The 12,700-nt window shown below is 33.6% G+C and overlaps 1 protein-coding gene across 3 annotated transcripts in view; it reads left to right on the forward strand.

Moving 5' to 3' along the window:
* LOC109068543 (neural cell adhesion molecule 2-like) overlaps nt 1-12,700 on the forward strand; it is a 454,473-nt gene that overhangs the window by 436,065 nt on the left and 5,708 nt on the right. For 2 of the 3 annotated variants that reach the window (XM_042748026.1, XM_042748126.1), the window contains exon 16: nt 10,400-10,607. In XM_042748026.1, coding sequence (XP_042603960.1) covers nt 10,400-10,607 — 208 coding nt within the window. The remainder of the gene's footprint in view (nt 1-10,399; nt 10,608-12,700) is intronic. The other variant, XM_042748064.1, reaches the window with a different exon arrangement.

Consider the following 12,700-nt stretch of genomic DNA (forward strand, 5'->3'; position numbering starts at 1 on the left):
AAACCAATCCTCAGTTTAGAAACATTGTCAGAGCAGAAGAAAGCAAGTTTTCTTCCAGGACAATCATGTACATTGGCTTGATTTATGCGCTCTTCACAATGACAAATGTGCCCGATTCCAACCTTGCTAAAAAAAACAACAACAAAAAAAAAAAAAAAAAAAAAAAACAGTTCATCACTGATCCTATTCCAAATCTCACCGTGGGTGTGAGACACTGTGGCTTGGAGGCCTCTCCAGATCTCCGTCTAACCATTAGATGACCAGTTGTTGGGCAAAACTGAAAATTGGACTCATCAGAGAAGATGACCTTACTCCAGTCCTCTACGTTCCAGTCTTTTGCAAACCTCAGCCTGGCTATTCTTTGCTTCTCATTGATGAAGGGCTTTTTTTCTAGCTTTGCACGACTCCAGCTCTGCCCCTAGGAGGCTGTTTCAAACCGTCCTCCTTATGTACTTCACCCCAGCTGCCATTTGCCATTATTTTCGTAGGACACTTGATATCATCCTATATGGTTGCTGAGTGACATTCGAATGAATTGGTGGTCATGCGGGTCAGTGGAGAGTCATTTTCACCCTCTGCCGTTTTCTCGTAAAATAAGATTTGGATGAGATGATCACCTATTCAGTACTTCATTAAGCAGAATGAGGTTCATCTGTGCTGGAATTCAAAAGACACTGGAATAGAATGGCTGCCATACAAAAACATAAACCAATACAACAAAAAAAAAATATAGGTCTCTTAAACTTTTTCCAGAGTGGTTAAAATACTTCACAGTTTTAAAACTGCATCAATATTTAATTTTATTATAAATAGTAGTAGTAGTATCCATATTACAGTAATGAGAATTTGGGGATAATTGGTGATTTACATTATTGTATTAAAGTACGTTTGTACTACAATTATTGTATTTTTTAATCACAATGAATTGAGCAGTACAGCAAATAGTACTATGTGTAAATATTTTACAATTTAAATATTGTATAATATAATATCACATTTTTCCCCATTACTGAAATGAGAGTTTGGGGTTTTGGGGTTAAATATTAAATTTAATTTTGTATTTTTTTTTTTCCGATTACAGTACATCAGCACAGTGTGTATCATTTCATTAGTGTATTTAATAGTGCATCTGATGTTCAAGACAGCACCTGCTACTGTCTTATTTTTACCTCTTTTCATTGGAATGATCTTGTAATGAATCATGCTGATTCCTGCTCTACCTTCCAACAGTTTGATTTCATTTGAAATAGCATTTTAATATAATATTAAATCACATAAATCACAAGGCCATCAAGATTTATTTTACTTATTACATTCTTTTTTTAGTAATTCTTATTAGAAATAGTCAACTTTATTATTTAAATATAGTACTTTTTTCTTTTTATGTAAAAAATTAAAATGAAAATCATCACTATAAATTGGCCATTATAACAATACTACTATGAGTAAATACAGCGAGGAAAATATTTATTTGATCCCTTACTGATTTTGTAAGTTTGCTCACTTACAAAAAAAAAAAAAAAAAAAAAAAAAAAGAAGGGTCTGTAATTTGTACTGTAGGTTTATTTTAACATATAGAGATAGAAAACCAACCAAAAAATCCAGAAAAAATAATAATAATAATAATAAAATTATATAAAGGTTAGAAAATGATTTGCATTTCAGTGAGTGAAATAAGAATTTGATTCCCTAACATACAGCAGGAATTCTGGCTCCCACAGATTGGTTATGTGCCCATGTGGAACACAGATTAGTCCTGCCACTTTAAGAAGTTACACCTAATGTCAGCTCCGTGCAACATCTTGCCTCATGGGGTTAGGATGATCATGAGAAAGGTGAGGGATCAGCCCCGGACTACACAAGAGGAGCTTGTTAATGATCTTAAGGCAGTTGGGACCACAGTCACCAAGCAAACCAATGGTAACACACTACGCCGCAATGGACTGAAATCCTGCTGTGCCCGCAAGGTCCCCCTGCTCAAGAAAGCACATGTACAGGCCTGTTTAAAGTTTGCCAATGAACATCTAAATGATTCACAGAAGTGAGAACACCATCACAACAAAAAAGGGAAAGAAATGCTGACTATGACCCCAAGAACACCATCCCTACAGTCAAGCAGGGAGGTGGAAACATTATGCTTTAGGCTGTTTTTCTGCTAAGGGTACAGAATTACTTTAACGCATTGAGAGGCAAATGAACAGGGCCATTTACTGTAAAATCTTGGACGAGAACCTCCTTGTCTCAGCCAGAACACTGAAGATGGGTCATGGATGGGTCTTCCAGCATGACAAATACATAAATAGTTCCCCCACTGTACATTACAGTTTAAATATTGTACTAATATTTCATTTTTATATATATATATATATATATATATATATATATATATATATATATATATATATATATATATATATATATATATATATATCATATGTGACAGCCCCCAACCTCAAAAGAGTTTTAGGCAGAAAGCAGGTTGCCAGGGTGGTGCTGGCAGGACAAGTGTCCTCCAGTGATGCTGAAAACCACGTAGGCGTTGACAGCAACGGAGACCATCGAGAAGCTGAGTCTTTAGGAAGCCATCAAATGGGCATCTGTAGCATAGATGACTTCTGGCAGGCCAGCAGGTTTGATGACTTTCGATTCGGTTGAGAAATGGGGCTACAGGAAACAGTCTTCATGTCCGTGACAAGGGAGCAGGAAGCGGTTTCCATGGGCGTTAAAAGGGAGCTAGGAGTACTGGAGATCAGAACAGCCTCCATGGCTGAGATGAGGGAACTAGGAGCACTGGAGATAGGAATGGCCACTATGGCTGGGGATGGGAATTTTCTCAGAAGGAGCTACAGAGATATGTGCTGCTCACCCACAGGCTGAGCTCTGAGAGTTCAGTGGGCTACTGGCTGAGATCTGAAGTTGGGGCAGACACTGGAGCAGGCTCTGGAAATTCCCTCTCTGGAGTGGGCTCTGGGATTTCACTTTTTAGAGCGGACTCAGGGATTACGCTCTCTGGAGCAGACTCTGGTATTTAGGGACTGGCAAGAAGGAAGACATGGAAGGTGTTCCGTTGTATGTGGTAGCTCGATGGAAAAAAACTCTGTTGCCAGGATGTCTGAAGTAAACTGTGGAGATAGCGATTGAGTGGAACTGGCATCTTCATCAGCCAAGAGCAAGAACAAATACAGGTTGGTTATAGATAAGGTGAGTTATAGAACAGTAAAAATGTTGGGAAATGTAGTGCAGAAATGGCAGGTGATAGTGAGATTGTGGCACCCCTATTATAGTAGTGAGATTTTTTTATTGAAATTATTGTTTGTTTTTTTGTTTGTTTGTTTTTGTTTTTAATCACCATAATCTGGACAGTACAGAAAATATTAATATCACTAATATTACTGTACAAATCCCTCAATTTAAGTGTTGTATTAATATTTAGTTTAATTAACATTTACATTTTTCCCCATTACTGTAACTATATATTTTTTATATAGTATTCATATATTTTACTTTGTTTTTCATTTTCATGTTAATTATTGCAATTTTGTTTTTAATGTCTATTTAGTTTTTATTAATTTTTATTACTTTTTTTTATTAGTTTTAGTAATTTTAGTACTTCAGCTTAATCTAAATGAAAATTAGAAATGTTGCCTATGTATAAATGTGAAAATGTGAAAAATACGTGAGAACAGAAAATATAGAAATAAAATCTAATTTAAAAAGTATAGTATTTTAGTATAAATGACACTAAAATTGCACTCTTCTGAAGTCATATGATGCTTTAAATTTAATCAAAAATCATCGTAAACATTCTATGATCATCAAGAAATAATTGTTTACTAAAAATTGTGATTTCTTTCAAACCATATTAAAATCAGTATTTAAATACTAAACAATAATGGATACTACTGGGTACTAAATAAAATGGTAAATTAACTTACTTTTATCACGGATTTTAGGTTAAAATCTATCTGAATGTATGAGGGAAAGTGTATATTCCTCCTTAGAACCCTTAGAAGTCAGCAGCAGACAGCAGGCGGTTCAGTAGTTGGGGAACAGATTGCTGGTTTCAGGTCATCAGGCACTCTAAAGGTCCTGACGGCACCTGTAAAATGCTGTGTGGGTATGAATATGATGATATGGACTTTGGCTCCATATAATATTGTATGATAGTGATGCTTCACACAGGACAGTCACTTCAGTGGCATTAGGGCAATTTTTGTAAATCATTTAGAGTTTTATTGACAGATAATGTTAGTGAAATTCACCAGCAGTGGGAAGGGAGTGTATTTTAAAAGGCGTTCAGGATTGCACTAACGGACTGAAAACCAAAAAAAAAAAACTCAGACCAGGGTTACATTACACATACAGATAAAAATATGAATGTTTTTTGCTAGTTAAAGTTCATTACAGGCCTTTTCAGAGGGTAGATTTTACAGCATGGCGTTATTAAAAAGACTGAAAAATAAGGTGTGAGCTGCTATTCATGTTATTGTTATAGCTTTAGGCTCATTTGCATCGGTTTTTATTTCCTGTAATGAGTTTTACTTTATTAAAACTCTTCCTTTTGGTAGTTACCGTTTTAATTAGTTTTAAACTTCTAAAGTTGACTAAAATCACTGGTGTTATTATAACTGATGTTGACAGTCTAATCACTTCACATTAGATTTGTTTGTGGACTAATGAGTTGGGGAGTTATGTGTACATAAACCTCTACAAAAGGCACAGAAGTGCTGGTTAATTAACCCTGAAATTGAATTATTGATTAAAAGAAGATATAGTATGAGACACGTGCTGTGTACTCAGATTTTAGCTCGCAAAGTACCTAAATGAAAAACAAACTGTTCTCATTTGTTGTATGGAATTACATTTGCTTCAATAAAAATGAACGTAACTTTATAAAACTGAACGTAACTTTTTCAGAAACTATCAGAAATATGCCATAACAAAAGAAGAAAAACACAATGAAAATGAAAAAAAAAATAACTCAGTCGCACAATTTTAACAGGCTCTTCAAATATGATTCATTCTTTGTTAATGTTTTTCAAAGATTAGTTTTTAAGCTAATCGTGGACTCTGAATGCATTGCCACAGATTTTAAACTACGCTTTAGCGCTTTTAGTTTGGTGTTTTGACAAAAAACTTCTCGTGGGCTTAACTTAACAGTGATCTACTCTGATTGGATAGTGAGCTTTTTGATGGACAGGTGCTCTCTGACCAGGAAGTACAGGCGTCACTCAGTGGCACGCATATTGGAAAGCTCTCACGTGGTGATTAAATCTGGGCCCGTGATTCATAAAGATTCTAAGAATCCTCTCAGAAAACTCTTAATTTAGCTTAAAAACTTTTACGTAGGAGTCTTAGCTTAAGATCAATTCGGGACCGATCTGAGAGCAACTCTGAGTAAGGAAAAGACAAAAACTTTCATCTTAGTGAGGAGGCGGGGTTGACACAATCTTTTGATGTATGACACAATCTTTTGAAGACTGTGATTGGTTGGTTGTCCAAGAAGGAAAAAAAGAGTGATTTTAAGTATAGGGTCTATTCTAATCCTTCACTTTGTATTTACATAAGTAATTTTTCCTATTTGACCGTTCTCTCTCACACACACACACACATTATATGTGTGTATATAAATCCTTTTTTATTGACCATGCTTTTAATTTCCTATAAGGTATTTGATTGGCTTAGAATGATAAAAATTGTTCCACTCATTCCAATTACATTGATTGCTGTCTATTTAAGTGGTGGTTTGAATGTTGGTTTTAATGTATCAAACATGGAATCAAAACCAAGAAGGGCGAGAAAGCCCAACTGGACAGAGGAGCAGTGTTTACTGTTAGCCCAGTTAGTGGATGAACACAAGGCCATTCTTAAAGGAAAATTCAGGCGGGTGTCACAGCACGGGACAAGAAGCAGACATGGGGCGTATAGCACAAACTATTAACGGTTCATTCCCCCCTGCTTGTGCGGACCAGGGAAGCCTGCTATATTCATAAATGCAGTTTTTTGAGCCTGCAAGGTGGGAATGTCCAGTGGAAACGAAATGAACTTCGCGACACAATAAGAGGTTCTGAAAGTGCTGTAATTGTTTGTGTGATCACTCTGCTTACAGAAGGTTGTGACAGACCCAAATCATCACTACTGCATTGTTGCATTTTCCCAGTTGCCAAATATCGTAATGTAGTGATTACTTTCAGTTCTGGCTTATGGCATTTCTGCGCTGTGTAGTATAACTTACCCCTTCCCTAATAATATCAGTCACAAACATGAACCAACAAATAACTAAACTATAGCGTCTTATTAACTCCCTGTCATCCATCGTCTGCAACACATTTCTTCTCCCTCTTCGTCTTTCGGCCATTTTCTCCTCTGCTAAGGAAACTCTTAAGCCTCTTAAAAGTCCTCGTCCGTGCTCCAACAAGTTTGACCTTAAGACCTCTTTTTAAGGGTTAAGATGCTTTCTGAATTACTTTTTTTTCTTTACTAGGATTTTTTCTTTAATTTTAAGAGTAAACGCCCACATTTCTAAGAATTTTCTTAGAATTTTGTCACTAGGAGCTACTCTTTGCATTAAGATTCTTTATGAATACGGGCCCTGGTCTCTACCGCAAAAATTCTTTTTCACAGACAAATCCATTAAACTCATACACAGGTTCTACCCTGTAAAAGAAGTTTATACAAAGATTTAAATCTGACATTGATTTTACAAGCTCTTTTTGTTCGAGTTCAGAAGAAACTGTACAATTATCACTACACTCAGAAACTTTGGGATGATATTGGTGTGTTTGTCAAGTAAGATTTTGCCAGGCTTCTCAGTACATATGAAAACATTATATTTGGGTATTATGACTCTGACCCCACAAACGAAAATATCAGTTTTGTTATTAATTTAAATTTTTTCCTAAACAAATTTCACATTCACAAATGCAAATTCTCCAACTGTAAACCTGCCTTCTCTTTTTCCTAAAAAGAAATGGAAAACTATTTGAATGTAATCTCAGTATCTACTAAAAAGAAAGCTATACGGACTGTTAGAATTTGCTCTACCTTTGATCTCCTTGTGTAATTTTGTTTAGATTTTGGCCCTCTTTTTCTTTAGTTCTATTTTATTCTTTAATGTTTTTTTTTTTGTTTGTTTGTTTGTTTGTTTTTGTTTTTTTGTGGTTGATATTATGTGATGTATGTTTATACTTTTTTATGTTTTTGTTCTCTGCATTAATAAAAAAAGAAAAAGAAAAAGAAAAAGAAAGCTCTCGTGGTGATTTGTATGCAATACGTCGTGCCTTGTATTACTAAATATGTAAATAATATTTGACCTTCGATCGTCTCAGTCTGTAAAGATGAGCTCTCAGGAGAGACCTCGAGCGGCATCATCTTCCTCCCCCGCTTGTCCTTCAAGGCAGCTTGAAGTAAGCTTGTGTTACTGAAGTAAGCAATAACATCGATACAAGTTTTTCATGTTGCAGTGTGCAGCAGTTCGCTGTGGGTTATTGTTGTCATTCAGTAACACAAACTTACTTCAAGCTGGCTTGAAGGACAAGAGCTCATCTTTACAGACTGAGACGATCGAATATGCACGCCACTGAGTGACGTCTGTACTTCCCGGTCAGAGAGCACCTGTCCATCAAAAGCTCACTATCCAATCAGAGTAGATCACTGTTCATTTTCATTGTGTTTTTCTTCTTTTGTAATGACATATTTTTGATAGTTTCTGAAAAAGTTACGTTCAGTTCCATAAAGTTACGTTAATTTTTATTGAACCAAATGTAATTCCATATTTGTTGGTGATTGATTCAGGTATAATTGATTAGTCAGGGTTTAAAGGGATAGTTCACGCAGAAACGGACATTCTGTCATCATTTACTCACCCTCATGTTGTGTGTATATATATATATATATAATATATATATAATAGATATATATATATATATATTCATAATATTATATATATATATATATATATATAGACATTGACTTTCCTTTAATATGAAGTCAGTGAAGTTAAAGCAATGGTTCTGAAATAATTTGCTGAAAGTGTCCTCTCCTTCAGGTCATCCAAGATGTTTGTTTCTTCATCAGATTTTGAGAAATTTGGATTATATACATTGCTCACCAATGGATCACCTGCAGTAAATGGGTGCTGTCTGAATGAGAGTCCAAACAGCTGAAGAAAAAAACAACAAAAAAAAAACACAATAATCCACACGACTCCAGTCCATCAGTTAAGTTCATCAATTATCTTAGGAGGCCAAAAGCTGTATATTTATATGAAAAAAAAAAACATCAAAATACCCACATATTTGTGTAGAACTGTTCTCATTTGTGAACGGTGCTTGATCTGTGCATATTGCTCTCCTGATTCAGACCAGATGGCTTTTTCACTGGAGTAAACTTTATTATGGATTATGGACTTGTATTTTAGCCAGAAGCAACACTTTTTAAATTAAAAACATCTTAATGATGGATTTGTTTCTTACAAACACGTAGCTTTTGGCTTCACAGGACATTAACTGATGGACTGGAGTCTTTTTTTTTTCTTTTTTTTTTTATTCCGATGTTTTTATCAGCTGTTTGGACTCTTATTCTGACTGCACCTATTTACTGCAGAGGATCCATTGGTGAGCAAGTGATATAATTCTCAATTTCTCCAAATTTGATGAAGAAACAATCTACTGTACATCTTGGATGGTCTGAGGGTGAGGATATTTCCAGCAAATTTTCTTTTTTGGGTGAACCATTTCTTTAATTTGAAGTGGCTTCAAATATTTGTGCAAAAGTGAGAGTTTTGAAGTTCGATTTCTGTTTCGTTTATTCCAGCACTGAACATAAATTCTCTGTTTATGTTTGATGCTCTGTGCGATTCTCTCTTTTTTATAAGAATCAATGAAACCCTCCAAAGATGTTTAGTGCATTGATGTTGACTCAAGGTTTCCAATATTTAAAAGTTTTCTTCTAATCAATCAGTGGTTTAGCTATCTTCAGCACATTAATAGACATTTAGATGTTCACAGATCATGTTTACACTGCGGGTCAGTCCACGTACTTGCTTGATAAGCTGTAATATGAAGGTGAATTTCAGTCAGTATGAGAAATCATTTAAAAAGTTTGTTTTGTGTCTAGCTTCAGTAAGTACATGCTTTTAGTAGAAGAATAAAGAACCACACAATTAATGCCATCTATTTTTCTTCAACTATTGAATTGCATCTTTAAGCATTTCAGTGTTGTTGTAAAGTATTTTAACCATCATGTTTCTTTCAGATTAACGTTTCATTATATGTATCATAAAGTAGTGATTCACTTTTCAGAAATATAACTATTAGCCAATAAAGTAACATTTCACACCCCCAAAAAAAAACAAAAAAAAAACAAAAACACACTCACACACAGTTGTTATTATAAAAAAAAAAAAAATAAATCTAATTAAATAAAAGAATAAAAAAAAAAAAAAAAAAAATAAATATCAGATCAAAATGTAAACTTAAAAAAAAATGAAGGTACAAAAGGTAGAAGGTAAAAATTAATGTACAAAAATGACTAAAACTAAAACAAACAAAATTAATGTAAATACATATTTAATACATTGACTAAAGTTAGAATGAAAAATTAAAAAAAATCTAATTTCAAAATATTAATACTATTAACATATGAATATATTTATTTATATATTTATTGAAATAAAGTTGAAACAAAATAAAATAAATTTTAAATATTAGATGAAAAAAAGATGAACCTGAAGTACTAAAATTACTTAAACTATAAACTGAAATAAAATTAAACTAAATATGAATATAAAAAAACAAAGCACATAACAAAAAATGATTAAAACTATATATATATATATATATATATATATATATATATATATATATGTATGTATGTATAAATATATATATATATGTGTGTGTGTGTGTGTGTGTGTGTGTATTATATATATATATATATATATATACAAAATATGAATATAAATAATATAATAGTAAATAAATACTACTAAAGTACCACTGCTGGCTAATAATAAATAAATAAATAAATAAATAAATAAATAAATAAATAAATAAATAAATAAATAAAATATGGAAATATGCAGCAAAACAAATCTGACAGTGATGTTTATACTAAACCGAGAATGTTAGTGTGAAATAGAGAAATAGAGTACCATGTTTCATAGAGGATGTTTGATGCATGTAATAAAATTCCCTGTTCTCTTAAAATTTGCTTTATACTGACATATTAAAAGGGCCTTGATGTCTCTCAGACAAAAGCCGAATAAGAGGGTTTGGTCATGAAGAAACCGTATGAATCTCTGACCTACTGAATTCATCTCACATCTCCATTGGTGTGTTTTCAGTCATCTTGATGGATGTCAGTGGTTGTTGAGTGTGTGTTTGCTCTCTGGTCTCAGCAGATTCCCTGTTCAGCGGCCTGGGCCTTGGCACGGTGGTGGGTCTCGGGGTGGCAGGTCTTCTTCTGCTGCTGGTGCTGGTGGATGTCAGCTGCTTCTTCTTGCGTCAGTGCGGCCTCCTCATGTGCATCACCCGCAAGCTCTGCAGCAAAAAAACCACCACCAGCGGCAAGAGCAAAGAGCTGGAGGAGGGCAAAGCAGCATACCTGTGAGTTCACCACCATCCGTTTGCATAAGCCCCACTGTCTCTCGGTCTGTCCGTCTTTCTCATTCGCTTGTCAATCCACTAGATCTTTCGTTTTATGTTATGCATGATTATCTGTGAGTATCTCAGTCATATCTTAATGAAAAACAGCCATGAAACCTGAATTCTGTTGGACACATTGATCTGGTTTGATGGATTTTTGGCAGCTGATCAGACTAGAAGACCAGTCAGACCACCTTAAACCAGTGAAGTATAATGTTTTAAAATAATTGAAATAATGTTACACTGTAGTTCAAAACTTTTTCAGTGCCATTGTTTAAAAAAATGCTTTATTGATTGTCGTTTCATAGACCTTCAGGTTTATATATATATATATATATACACTAGAATTAACTTGAATCTCAATACTAATAAACTGACATTAAAAAAACAAAAACAAAATAACAATAAATGGTTGAAAATGTTATAGTGCATGTTAAATAGCCTAAATGAACTTGTATCTTGTATAGTAACTGAAGACCTTGATTGTGTGTTACCATGAAACTAACAATATAATTTGATTGTTTTTAAAATGAACAATTCCTGTATAAAATGGGACAGCAACCATTATATATCAAACATTTTTAAATTGTCCACAGATGAGCAACGCAGGAGGTAGGTTCTGCACCAGAGCACACACAGTGAATGTGCATGCACAATTTTAAGGGGGGAGGAGGCTTTTTTGTTTCTTAAAGTAATTTTCAGATGCAACGGAGAAAAAAAAAACGGGATAAACACGAAACTTGTAATGGTTAACAACATAGCCTAGATTAACCCACAGTAAAAAAAAATAACCGATTAATCGCCTATTTTCGTTTGCTGCATGTTTTTTAAAAACACGCTAAAAATAAATTAAGTTTTTGAGAGAAAAAAAAATGGGTCATGTATAAGTCGCAATTTACTACATTCAGAAATAATAACAGCAGGCCTAATAATGTTATAATGTACCAACAGGATATTTTTAGTTCACCTCACAAATCCTTTAAATTTAACTATCAGAACAGAACGAAAATTTAAAATATATAATTCTTATGCATAAATATAATTGCAGTATATAATAATATAGGCTTAGCTATAAACAAAATCAAAAGAACAATAATAATAATAAAAATTTAAAGTGAAAGAAGGTTGGGCTTACCTCTTTCATTTGGGACAAATCCAAACGTTTCCATATTCGTGATGTTGCCCATTTTGAAGCTAAACTATTAATCATTAGGTAAAATAGGCTTTGTAGTGGACCGCTACTCACGCCTTATGGCACGGTGAACGGCTGTGCTGTTTCCAATGAATATATGTGCGTGAGGCACCAGCACAACCAAACAGCTGAAATAGAAAATACTAAATTTTTGTTCGCAAAATCAAGAATTATAGCTAATAGTTAATAAGAATTATTTCTAAATGCTGGACCGTTCTCATTTCGCTCTGCATATACAGTAGATATGCATTTTTTATTTATTTATTGCCAAGAACAAACTGAAATGAAAACATTTACCTTTTAATCTGTGTATTTAAATATATATATATATATATATATATATATATATATATATATATATATATATATATATATATATATATATAGATATATATATATGTATATATATATGTATATATATATATGTAGCTTTTATTTTTTGATGCGTAGACTGTAGCCTAAGACTATATATATATATAAAAGACTGTTTAATAACAATAGCATGCAGTAAGAGCCTAAAGGTCTTTCTTTTAATTTTTGATGCGTAGACTGTAGCCTTAGACTATCCCATGTTTTGAAATTAACTCACTGTAAATTTTCAAATGGTTTTTAATTATGTTACAATTATATATTATAATGTTATTGTTGTTTTACTTTGTCATTTCACCTCCGTTTACAAACCAAAATTTTACAATTACAGTCAGTTTGCAACCTGTGCAGTTTCGCGAACAACTTTAACACGCGAATGACTTGCAGTTAACGCTGCGGCCCTGCGGCGGTATTATCCATTTTGGTTGTCCACCTACTGTAGGTTTGTTTAGGTTGTTTTGTGTCAGCAGGACAACCAAGTCTTATGGTGAAA

The sequence above is a fragment of the Cyprinus carpio genome, chromosome A1 (genome assembly GCF_018340385.1).
Source record: "Cyprinus carpio isolate SPL01 chromosome A1, ASM1834038v1, whole genome shotgun sequence".
NCBI lineage: Eukaryota > Metazoa > Chordata > Actinopteri > Cypriniformes > Cyprinidae > Cyprinus > Cyprinus carpio.